Source organism: Epinephelus lanceolatus, chromosome 1, assembly GCF_041903045.1.
Source record: "Epinephelus lanceolatus isolate andai-2023 chromosome 1, ASM4190304v1, whole genome shotgun sequence".
Lineage (NCBI taxonomy): Eukaryota > Metazoa > Chordata > Actinopteri > Perciformes > Serranidae > Epinephelus > Epinephelus lanceolatus.
The window spans coordinates 31,778,344-31,791,932 of record NC_135734.1 but is presented as its reverse complement, the minus strand read 5'-3'; the positions used below and the strand labels follow the sequence as shown (position 1 = coordinate 31,791,932).

The window sequence follows — 13,589 nt, the reverse complement described above, 5'->3', positions numbered from 1 at the left end:
TGCATTGATTTTAAAGGCTTAATTTCTACAGGAGTGTGCGGCGGTTTCAGACTCATGGACTCCACGGATCGATAATGAAAATGGGATCGCATCAAATGACCCTGAAAAGATTGAGTCAACAGAGCTCATCTGTTGAATTCAGCTCAGCACAACCTTTGGTAATGTTGCTGTCATCTCCAACAACCTGCAGCACGGCTGGTACTAAAGTTTAGAGCTGCAACGATTAGTCGATTAATCCATTGAAAGAAAATTTAGCGCCAACTATTTTGATAATCAATCCATAGTTTGTCATTTATTAAGCAAAAATGTCAAATATTTGCAGGTTCCAGCTTCTTAAATGTGAGAATTTGCAGCTTTTCTTTGACATTTATAAAAGTAAATGAAGGTTTTGAGCTGTTGGTTGGACAAAGGAAAAGAAAAAGCAAATTAAGGATGCCCACAGTTAAAATTTACTCCAGTATCTCCACACCTGCCTTTTTTAAATTACTTGTTATTTTAGGTTCACTTTAGCCATAACCATTAGTAATTACTGTGCCCCACATGCTACTTATTTTGCACAATTTTCTGATATATTAATTTGCACTTAACATTCTGTTATGCCTAGATATCTACAAATTAGTCTCGCCCTCAAAACTCCATTCCTCCGTTATTTACTCCAGATGTGTCTGCTTGAGATGCTGAATTAAAGAGATTTAAATTCACCTTTATATCCGCCTCTCAGACGAGCTTTGCACCCTGCACTTTATGTTATGTAGTGCTTTCAGCTGCATTTGAATAATAGAGTCAGATCTAAATCGTAATATCACCCACACAATGCCCGAGTAAAACAGACCTGCAGCAGTTACTATAGAAACTTAAATGGTTTCCAATTTAAGCCAAAATGCCAGGGCAATTTGGGATTAGAAAAATATTATTTTGCCTCAGACTTCTTGGGTAGCGGTGGTGATGGAGGAGTTTAATTTGCTTCATCTTAAAATCATTTAAATGACAATTCATTACATGCGTGCATCTACAGGATCTGTATTTATTTTCAATCCTTAACATCTTTGAATGGAATACCAGTTATTTAACTTTAGGGACAGTTCACCCCAAAATCAAATATACATATTTTTTTTTGTCTTACCTGTAGTGCAGTCTAGATTGTTTTGGTGTGTGTTGCTGAGTGTTGGAGGTATTGGCTGTAGAGATGTCTGCCTTCTCTTGAATTTAACAGAACTATATGGCGCTCGGCTTTTGAAAACTCAACAGCAATGTCTCTTTCCAGAAATCATGACCTGGTTACTCAAGATAATCCACAGACTTTGTTGTGAGCAGTTTCATGTAGGAACTATTTTCTTTCGACCAAACTAGAACCACCACAGTATCACTGCGCAGAAGTAAGTGTGCATCTACTCATGGATGAGAGGCTCATGATCATAATAGCTTGAGAAGTAAACATTAATGGCTTCCTCCAGCTAGCTCAGTGGTGCTAGGTGAGCTAGCAGTAGATGCATGCTGATGCTTCCCTCTGTACGGTGATACAGTTCATTTCTGATGCATTAAATCAGTGGTTCTCAAATGGTGTGCCGTGGGATTTTGTGATAACCACAAATTATTATTGCAATACTCAACTGGGCCTATACAAAAAGTTATGGATTCATTTTTATTTGACTGTATCAGTATGTGCACATCTGATTCCTAATAAAGAGGCAAACTCTAGCTAAAAAAATGTAATTAAATTTAATCAAATTTGAAAAACCTCCACTTGGAACCTATTCATCATCGTTTGCATGTGGGAATTATTAGTGTGTGACACATCAAAAGCCCTGATTGGCAGCCAGTGTGAGGGATGATAACATTTAAAAGGAGAAAGCCGTGGACAGGACAATGGATCGCTTTACTGTACAGAGCAAATTACAACAAAGCACCAGCAAAGGCGACCTACCACCAAAAGAAAACAGAAAGGTAGTCAGTAGACAGTATTTCTTATTTTATTGTCTTATGTTGCCATAAGAGTGACAACACACATTATAGAAGCTGTACAGATATAAATGCAGGTGTGCCTTGAGATTTTGGCTTGCCTGTTGGTATACCCTGGGCACAAAAAGTTTGAAACCACTGCACTAAATAACATAAGTGCTGTACCACATGTAACACAGTTACGCTGACAAAACATGTAGGTATCTGTCTCTGACGATTAATCATCTCTCCGTATTAAAGTAGTTGTTTTTGCTTAATTTCCTTTTTCTGCCTCATTGAAAGTTCAAAAATCAAATTATAGCCAAGTGTTAAAGATAGTGGGTCTACTCTTTATCAGATCAAAACTGCCCTGAGTGAAGGCAGTCGTGCTGACTTGCTTTTCTTGAAGTTTTCAAGTCTTGTTATAAGACACTAGTGGGTGCTAGAAATTGAATACAGGGAATGACCTGTCGGAGATGATGTATCGCTTGTAACTTCCTGAAGTGAGGCATCCTTTAGGCTAACAGGGCTAAACTAAAATCTATGGCCATGTTAGCTGCCCGGTGAGGCTGTAATGATGGCTACACACCAGAAACGAATGGATGAAATAAGGAGAAAACTTTTCAGTTCCCACATCTTTACCACTGTGTGGGGTGAAACTTTGACCTGAGGGTGAAAGCGGTTGTAAATTTGTGTTGGCATTTGGCAGGGCCTGTTGCCAAAGTGCTGCTTTATCGATTCAGACACAAGTGTGGTAAAGACAGGCTTTTGGTGTAAACTGTTTTCCAGCTTTCAACATTTTTCTTCTGCAGTCTGAAATGGATTCTACAGATCGAACAAGATTGTGTCCTCAAATTGTTTGCCGAGCAGGATGGCGGAGGTGTCTGATAGAAGTCACAGACCATTGGGTTACATGCCACAGGTGATATGTATCAGGTTACATGATGCATGTGATGCAGCTTTAAAGCATTAAAGCATCAGGTAGATGTCTGGTAAAACAAGATTTTGTCATCCAGAAAAGTTCGATAACAATGTTTTCTTTATTGGTGTGTGTGTGTGTGTAGCGTGTGTGTTCTGTATTCTTTTACAGCTTTCCCCTGAACTTAATCGGGTCCATCACCCTTTTAACGTCCCCTTAACGATGATGTTTTTAGTGTTGTTTTATTTTTAATTATTATTTTATTTGCTTGCTGTATGCTTTGTGCTATGCAGGGGTGTTGTGGTATACCAATATTGATGATAACTGTGATATTTAAAACTTAAGTATTGATACAATTCTAACATATGCTATAATCGTGTAGATAATCTTCTTGAATCATTTCTGTTTCTTTCTGTTCTTGCTTGGTCTCCCTCCCCTGACACCATCCAGTTGTTTTATGACTATCCATTAATTGTAATGGTCACAGTCGTGATGCGTCACGCAGGTGGGGCAAAGGAGGGGTTTGTACTTGGAACGCAGACTCTGCAGCGTGTGGTTGCTGCCAGCTTTACTGTGTGCATATTGAATTTTGCCACGTGATAATGCAGTTGTTTATGCAGGGTTTAGAAGCACAGACTATATTAACTGGTTCTGAATTAATGAACTGAATCGTTATAACTACAGGATGTACTGATTTGATGGATTTATTTTAATGTGAAATGTAAAAATGTAAATCAATCACAAGGTTGCTGTGCTGCTTCCCATTACCTCTGGTACAATGAAGTATTCATTTGAGTCCTTGTTAAACAGATTGCACTCATTTTCTACAGAGTTTTATGTAGTTTTTACCTGTTGGAGGGCCGTGGAGCCGTGCTGTGCAAAATAGAGAAGAGCTGTGTGAAGCCCACATGGGCAAGGGTGGCTGGCTCCTGTGGTCAGTGTTGCAGCTTCAGCTCATTGTAATAGAGATGCTCTGCTGCGGGCATGCTGGGAGTACATATAACTACAGCAAGAGCACCTACAGTACGTGACCCGCCCTCTAGCTACATGACTTGCGTATCATATCTGCACATCAGTCCATGATCAGTCCCCTTCGCTCCTTGGCCTGGGAGCAGAAGTCCCACTGAAATTGTTAAGTTAGCAATTAGCTCACAATGAAATTTCATGTTAAAAAAGAGATGGTTATGGTTAGGGTAAAGGTAATGGTGAGGCATTTGGCCTCATTTTTTCACTACAGTGTAGCATAGTGGCAGGGTCCATTGTTATGTTGGTGGGTTTGTCTTGTACTAGTGACGGGCGCAATTTGTAAATGGTAAATGGATCTGCATTTGTATAGCGCCTTTCTAGTCATTTGTAGTCAAAGCTCTTTTTACACTATGAGTCACATTCACCCATTCACACGCATATTAATACACTGGTGGCCAAGGCTACCATACAAAGTTCCACCTGCTGCTCAGTTTTTAACACACACACACACACAGATGGAACAGCCATCGGGAGCAATTTGGGGTTCAGTATCTTGCTCAAGGATATTTTAACATGCAGACTGGAGGAGCCAGGATCTAACTGCTGATCTTCCGATTGGTGGACGACCCGCTCTACCTCTGAGCCACAGAGGGTGTTGTAGGGGTGTGTCGTGTCTTGCTGTGCACTTTTTTATACAGTTATGCTTACAGACTCTCTCTCATCACCCTACACTTATATTTAAAGTGTGAATCATTTGCCAAAACAAGGAGACAAAACGCACAATAGATGAACTGAAAGATGAATTTGACTGATTGCATCATTATTATCATTATTATTATTATTTTTAAATGTTCAATAGATATTGTATCCTAGCTGTTCCTAGTTGGAATCCAGGGTGGAGTTTGCATGTTCCCTCCGTGTCAGCGTGGGTTTTCTGTGGGTACTCCAGCTTCCTCCCACAGTCCAAAGACATGCAGGTTAATTGGAAACTCTAAATTGTCCGTAGGTGTGAATGTGAGCGTGAATGGTTGTCTGTCTCTATGTGTCAGCCCTGTGATAGTCTGGTGACCTATCCAGGGTGTGCCCTGCCCCACACCCAGTGTCAGCTGGGATAGGCTCCAGCATACCCACAACCCTCAAGAGAATAAGTGGTTACAGGAAATGAATGAATGAATGAATAGATAATGCAATGTTATCGTGAATTCTTTTGTCCACAATAACAGTGTAGTGAAAATCTGATATGGTGCCAGCCCCAGTCTCATGTATTCTTTTTAATTATAAAGTGTGTTGGGACCATGCTGCATGGTGATTCTGCACACTAAATAAAACTGATTGATTGACTAATCTTTGTCCCGAAAAAGACGTCTCTCATTCTTTTGCTTACAGCTCCATTAGCATGTGGTGTGTTTTGCTATGTCGCAGATACATTGTGTAGGAAGCTAAATCAGCAGCCTCTCGATAATTGTCCATTACCGCGTTGGCCTCACATCCCATGTCTTTGTGTACGGTTTTGCATTGTGCATTGCAGATGCTGAAAACACATGCTGAATGTGGAGCCTCTTTAGACCCATTCAGTGCCAATGGGATTAGAGACAGTTGCATTTGAATTATCTCCCTCCGAGAAACAGCAATGTAACTTTGGAATTAAAGCTCCGGGGACTGATTGCATTTTTTCATTTAGAGAGATGATGTGTTTTTCGTGTGTGCTGTTGTTTTTAATAATAATGTTTGAGTATCATTGTACCAACATCGCAGTGTGTTTGAGCAGCTGCCCATGCTAAAAACAATACACGCTAATTGAATTGCACCTTCTAGCAGGAGTGGAAAAGAGATATATTGCTGTAATTCTAAGGTCAACATTTTTTGCTGCCATGGCTATTGATTGGTGGAAGTTAAGGCATTATACCCTCAGAGTGTTTCTCTCACAGATGGTCTGATCCTAATGAACCAGACTAACGAGCCAGATGCCTCTGTGCTGCACTACACAAGGTCCTGTGAGGTGATATGGAAGAAACCATACATACATTCTTAATGGATGACAGAGAGAAACCATGAGGGCACATGCAATTTGATTTAACGTCATATTGTGGTACTTAGGCTCGCCTACTGTTTGGACGTGAATGATTTTAATGGAGGATTGAAGTGGGGTTCAGGGACCTGTTGAAGAAGACATTTGATTACATTTTACAGACTACATTGTAGCTGGTGAAAAGGGAAAATAGATTCTTGACGGTCAGATGCTGTAGAGTCTCTGTTTTTATTATCAACCAGAACTTCAAAAACATATATCCTCTTTCTGGTTCGTGCTGGTTATTTCTTTATTTAGCTTCAGTGTATGGGATGATGACGAATGCAGTGCAAACCATCTGTGATCCATTTACAGTGTTGTGTAAAATGAGACGTCCTGAGCATTTTGTGTTTTGGCTGGCAGCCTGCGCCTCTCTGCTTGACTTGCCGTCAGTCTGTCTTTGTCTGTCTGCTCTCCATCTGCCTGCCTGTGTGTGTGTGTGTAATCCATTTCTACATCACTCTCCTTGAGCAAGTGGCATCTGAGATATTAAAAAGTCAACATCAGACCACGCTTTTATTGGATACGTTCATCAGTCAAGGCGGCATTTAATTTGGCACAGAATTCTAATCAGAATTTAATGTTACCAGCCATTGAGATGACACTAATTGCAGCTTGGTGTGGCCACACTGATCTGATGCCTCTTCTTTTAAGCAGTTCAAAAAGCTCATTAGAATAAACAGTTTTAGTACAGCTGACAAAGTTTGGCCATTTAAAGTGCACAAGCAGGCATCCATTTTCTCTCTCTCATGTGCTCCACAGGGCGTGTGACGTCCAGTAGAGGGCAGCATACAGTGTGCAATGGAAAACTAAAATCTCCTCTCTTCTCTTCCAGGGCTAAAGTGTTTCGGGGAAAGAAGGTCCTTGGAGACTACGACATCAAAGTGGAGCAGGTATCATATTGATTTTATAGAGCGATGACGCTGCAGAATCATTTCTTTAAGGCTGAGGGGGATCAGAGCAGAGATGAAAGTGAACTGACACCATATACACGTTTGATATGGAAATACATAGGTTTCCACTGACAAGCTGAGACACTGGTGCCCTGACACATTTTCAATAACAGCATAAGACTCTTTCAGAGACTTCTACTTGTCTGTTGCTTACACAGCAGGTTATAAGTTCCTAGAAAAACAGTGTGAGCTAAAGTGTAACAGAAGTCAAAGGTGTCACTCTAGAAGAGTGTGAATACCATGTGATGCTGCTGTGTAGTGGGGGCAGAGACAGGAGGTCACAGGTTTAGCAAACGTCTCTGCCTGTATATGCAACATAGGGCTGTAATCAACCAAGGAACATCTTGGTCGACTGAAATTCTTCCTTCTCTTTGACCAATCAATTGGTCAGTGGGGGAGAAATATCTGCACAGGTTATCTCTAGATTAACTAAATCACCACAGTGCCCTCGACCTGGTAGCGATGTGTGTCAACTAAAGCTTCTTTTTCCTGTCACAGGGCTTGACAGTAACACTTGCCCAGGGCAAGTTAAATGTCTGTTCAGGAATACCCTAAGTGAAATCTAAATGTGATCTCCGATGTAATAATGTCCAAAAATAAACTGCATACGTTTAACTCTGTTCAGCCTGACCTGCTTGTGTGAGTCCGTCTCACCATTAAGTGTCCACATATTGGACACTACAGAAGTTAACTTTGGGATTGCTGATGTCATATACAACAAAACATTACAAATGTTAAATATCTCTGTAACGATACATGCGAGAGAGAGACTTATTAATTTTAGCCCCGTCGCTAACATTAGCCATCCTGCCGCTCCAACAAGAGCTCCAATGTGATCGTATCCGTTCCAGAAGCTTTATAATCCAGCCTTGAACTGTGGTGTCTTTTCATAGATTTAGTAAAATAAATCCATAGTGATAAATCCCACACTGAATTTCTTCTGTGATTATTTATCCATTTTGTCAGATAAATATGAGAGTTGAAACACTCTGGTGGACACACGGCCTTATTAAAGTAACACCAGCACCAGAGCATAACGACAAAACAATCGACCTACCGACAAAAACTTTACAGCCCTAGTGCAAAAGGTTCTCCAGAGTCAATGTTGGTCAGCGGTCCAGAGTGATTCCCATTCCCATTAAATTCGTGGGCCCCAGAGAATGAATCCTAAAGACTGTTTTGAGCTCCTCACATTTCATCTGTAAGTTTACACTTACTCAGTGTAATATCGCCGCATCTGCAACATAAATTGGCACAAAAGTTGCTACAGACATTTGTGATCCCCAGAGGATGAATCCTAATGACTTAAGTGAACCCCTGATGTTTCCTTTAGCCACCATGACATTTACATGTTTGATTTTGAGTGAAATATCCTGACAACTACAAGAGGAGTTGTCACAAAATTTGCCACAGATATTCTAGGTGCAGCTTTAAAGGAGCTGTATACAACATTCAGAGCTTATCTATGCAGGTGAACCAGGAGGGTGGGTGTGAGGCTTCCCCGAAGATGCCGTTTTGATATCAGCGGTAACTGGCGCATGAGCACAGTGTGTAGCAGCGATTAGTTAGCCAGTGGGATTCACTCACAGGTGTTCGTTAACATGCATGTGTCCACAACAGAAAAGCACACACAGAGGTGGCGTGATGCCATTACTCCATTATACAAAGCAAAAGTTGACTGACATTTTCCTCTAGAGTCATCAGCAGGTCAACAGTCGCTTAACAATTTGCTTTATGATCAAAATACCAGCAAAACTATTGACACCATTAGCCTCAGCTGCATTTTGTGTTTAGCTCAAAAAGAATTTGTGTCCTTTGTCCAATTTTATTTGAAAACTCTCAACTCTCCTTGAAATTTATCAAAGAAAAACAGCAACAATCTGCAGTGGTGACTTTTGGCAGAGAAAGGAGTGACTGAGAGGAAACAAGCTGTTCAGGGTTCACCAGTAGTAGCAGTGACTACAGACTGCAGTGGCATGACCAGAAGTAGCATTTCCTCTCTACTCTGTCGCCTTTTTGTAAAAGGAAAAAAAAAAGAAAAAATAAAAGGCTATAACTGACTTAACTAAGATGGTAAAGCTGGTAAATATTACCTCCCAGCATTGGCACTGTGAGCTCTATCATGCTAATGTTAGCATTTATCTCAAAGCACCTCTGAACCACAGGCATGGCTGTAGACTCTTACTGTGGTCTTATATTGAACAGGAAGATGGTAGTTTGGAGCCATGTCTACCCTATAGAAAGTGCTGCGTATGTTAACCCCTGTATACATTTATAGTATAACCACACACTTTTAAAACCACAAGCACTTAATATGTAGAAAAACACCAGTATCTTGATATCATTTTGTAGTTACTGTACATAGTTAAGTTATTACATATAATAAATTAACAGAATCTGACATATTGTTTTCATGTTGGTTAAACCATGCTAACCAGCAAACCAGTTTGATTTTGCAATACTTGGTGTACTGCATCTGAAATGACTTTTCTCTGGGGTTTCACACCTAATAGATGGTGACAGTGAAATTACAACCTCAAGTCTCACCACAGAAACAAAAACACACACAGGAGGAGACACGAGTCAGCAGCTATGAGTCACAGAGAAACCCTCACCATGTTTGCAACCACACGAAAGACAAGCACACATGCATCATTTTACTAGAATAACTGTAAGTGGTCTATATAAACAATGATATATATCTGTCTATTCCAATAAATATAAAGTATATTGAGAGTATGCAAATAAATAACAGCTTCAAAGTGTTTTTCGTCAACTCCTTTCACTGCTATGCTAAGGAAGTTTTGTAAAAGAGAAGATAATCCAGTGTTTGTTCAAATGATAAATGATGTGTAGTTATGGAAAAGAGTTGAAATATTTCACCTTTTCTGACCTTAACTATTGAGAAAATAATAATTCTGCTTCTTGCACATTTGATTATACAGTTGTTTATTTTAAGCTGTTGGAGCCCTTTACAAAATTAAGGCGTACGATTATGCAACATTCAGCATTTAAAGGGATTCATGTGGACTTCATCTCTTCTGTATAAAGACTTAATGTGTGCAGCCGATTAAACCATGTCTTGTTCTCTTTCCGCCCTCGCAGGCTGAGTTCTCAGAGGTCAACCTCGTTGCACATTCAAATGGAACCTGTAACGTGGACATGCAGGTCATGAGGAGCGGGACCAAAGTGGTCAGGTCAGCACCACCCACACACACGCACACTCAGTGATTCAGAGAAGATTGAATTATTCTCTTCATAATGGAGTCAAATCCTTCTTCCCAGACTCCACATCCTAATGTTATACCCTTCTTTAACCCAAACCATTATCCTGACTTTGACAGTAAAATGAAACCCAAAATACAACCACAAAATACAAACCTAACCTCACCCCCTAACCAGCCACATGGACCTCATCCCCCCTGACACTAACCTAAACCCACTGCAGAAATAACCCTCTGTCCTTACAAAGGTGTCCCCGCTTTGGAGATGAAATTTAGACTTTTGGTCCGCAAAAAATGTTATTGTTTTATTTTAGAGCTAAATTACAAATTCCACAATACCACTAAAATATGCAAAACCAACTTCAACTATTGATCTTTTCACTAAACCTAATGCTCTGACGGTATAAGTGTCCTGGCACAGGCCTATTGTAATTATCTATCACTAGCTGGTGCGCTGTGTCCCGCACTGTTTTCCCTTGTGGTCCCCATTGGCTTTTTTTTTTTTTTCTTTTTTTTTTTTGGTAGCCAATTCAACATATTCATTCAGCGACGACAAAGTCCATTGGTGAATGAAATGACTCTGATTGGCAGTTCATCTCAGTGCATGGCAAGTGAGGAACGTAAACAAAGAGCTAAAGTCAAGAGGGAGTGAGACAGATGGTGTGTCTCAAATTGCATACTTCCGTTAGTACACTTCTAGTAGTAGTATACTATGTGCACTATGTACTTATTGGCATAGTGCGCAAATTTCGACAGGTTAGTGTTGTCTCAAACCAACACGGCCGTTGTGCACTCACCGGAAATGACGACTGCAAATTAGCTAGTTAGCAAACTAGCATTAGCATTCGCGTTATTGTGGTCCCTCCCCTTCCTCTGTGTAGCCAAGATGGCGACCATTGAGGGCGAGAAGTGTCCATAGTTCCACACTCAACTTTTTGACCGTTTTGAGTGCACCATCTGGGTACTCATAGTGCACTGCATTTTTCCATACTTCTCAGTGTGAACGCACTTATGCACTCAGAATAGTAAGTGTAAGTACAGAAGTACGCGATTTGAGACAGCACAAGATAAGATTGTTTTTCTTTAGCCACTGAGCAGAAACATTTCACGATGGTTTTTGTTATTGTTCACTGGTGCACAGTAAACATGCTTTGTTCTTTCAACACTGGATTGCGTTGTTAATGTGTTAACTGGCTAACTAGCATCAAAACGGTCGTCCTGGTTCTCTGTTTGAATGACGATTACAGACTACCGCCGTCTGCTGGCATGGAGAATTATTTTCTCTGGTGTAGGTGCAGTACATACATGCTGGTTGGTCATCAGCTGTACTCTTTGCAGTGTGTTCATGTGCAATGTTTTGCAGCAGAGAGCCTTCATTGCAGCTAATTCTCTGAACTGAGCGGTTTTGTGTGTCTGGGCCTTAATAGAAAACCGTCCTCTGAGTCCCCACAGAAAAAGTTAATTTACCATTTTAGATTGATAAATGCACTTCCACTTTTTGCCTTTTTGACATAATGTACTTTGTCAGATATTTCTTCAGACATTATTTATATTACTGATTATTTTCTGTGTAAATTATTGTTTTGTGTGTGTAACATGATATGATTATTGTATGATAAAACAATAAAAACAAGAGAAATCAAATAAAATTGAATTAAAACAGACAAGATAAACCAACCAACACGTAGAAACACTGTGTGCGTCATAAGATTTTATTTGAAAGTGCTGACAGATTTAGAGCCGTAAGGACCTTCAGGCAGACTGTTCCAGAGTTTTGCGGCGTAATTAACAAAGACTGCCTCTCCGTGCCTTTAAATTCTGACCTTGGGCACAATACAGCTAAGAAATACTGACCTCAAGTGACTCTAAATCCAAAACCCATTCCTTAAATAACATCACAAAACTGTCCCCACTTTCGAGGACATTTGGTCCTTATCAAAAAGAATAACAACAAACAGACTTGCATTCATTTTCAAACTCCAACACAGTGCTGCTGCATCATGTTTCTGCATCAATTAAAGAAAATCCAGAGACATTTCTGTGAGATCAGACAGAAAAACCTCAGACTGCACTTGGAAATAATAGATACACTTGTTTACCATAAAGCCCTGATCAGTGGAAAAAGGGCAGAGGCGTACTGCCGCAGTCATTACCCACAGACTGGCACAGTACAAACACGTGAACGTACCGTAACCCAGACAATCACACAGATCCACTCACACACCACAAACCACACTGACACAGACACCAGTGTCCCAGCTGAAGACTGTCAGTGATTAAGCAAGGCTGTAAACTCCCACTGTTCACCAACAAAACCAACAGGAAATGAAGATGGCAGCCTGAGTCTGATTATCAGCATCTCTGCCCTGTAATTATGCTTTATGAGGGGTTGGTCCACACATGCTCACACACACATACAAACAGTGACCATTGCCTGAAATAGAGTGGCTTCAGGGAAACTTAAATTCATGGCAGCAGACAGTGATTCACCTTCACCTGTCCTGACAGTTTCATGTCTGAAGAGAAATCATTCTAACATGTCAGCTCCTCGAAGACCCCCAGAATCGTATCAAGGCCTCAGGTTGACCCAAACACGGACCTGCTGTGGAGAAAATTAATGTGTTTACAACATAAGTGTCAGTCTGTCTTGTTGTCTTCCTGTCTGAATTCATTGCAGGCTTTTTAAACTTGGACGTTTTTAACTATCTACATTTGTCTCTGTAATTACACTGTGTCCATCGATTTCAAGTCAAAGCAGTGATTTTGCTAACTGCTCTGAGTCTGTGTGTTGCTTAGTAACCCTCGCCCAGAAGAAGATGTAATTTTCCAGACTCTGAGCGCATGTCACTGCGCAATCTCCGGCTCCACTTATCTCTATTCTTCCTTTATGGCTTTATAGCTTCCTTTTTTTGACTGACTACAAGTCAAAAAGTACAAGTACAAGTACAAATACTGCAAAAAGACCCTGAGACTTATTAACAATGTTTTAAAGTTAGTGTAAAAGGCGCAGTTGGAACCTGAACAGTCAGCACATTTGGTTATAAAGGAGAAGAAGAGGCTGTGAATCATCACAGGGATTAGAGTGTATTAACTGTCATACTTCATCACACAGCAACACACAAGTCATTTACAGGATAAGTCTGGTGTTGTTCTATTTTTTCCTCTTGTTAACAAATCCAGTGAAAAGATCCAAACCAACAATATTTTAGTCCGTCTCGTCTCATCACTTCCCAATCCCGTCTGTGGCTCTCAGCTCGTTTGTTCCCACTGAAAACATTAATCTTTCAAAGCTGATACAGCACAGTGAAATTATTTTAAAGGCTAAATAATTTCTTTAGACAGCTGGGGCTGCAAACATCCAGCAAGAGTAAATGTTGCCTTTGTTGGGAACTATTTTCAGCTGTGGATTGATACACAGGAAGTGCTTGAGTGAGTATTTATGGTCATGATCACCGTAAAGATGGAACGTGTCGCCCACTGTAAATTTTTTTCAACAAAAATTTTGATGATAAGTATCCGTT

At 40.4% G+C, this 13,589-nt stretch overlaps 1 protein-coding gene across 1 annotated transcript in view; it reads left to right on the top strand.

Annotated features, from left to right (window-relative positions):
- syn2b (synapsin IIb) overlaps positions 1-13,589 on the top strand; it is a 147,263-nt gene that overhangs the window by 76,116 nt on the left and 57,558 nt on the right. The window contains exons 2-3 of the mRNA XM_033625947.2: positions 6,727-6,784; positions 9,950-10,041. Coding sequence (XP_033481838.2) covers positions 6,727-6,784; positions 9,950-10,041 — 150 coding nt within the window. The remainder of the gene's footprint in view (positions 1-6,726; positions 6,785-9,949; positions 10,042-13,589) is intronic.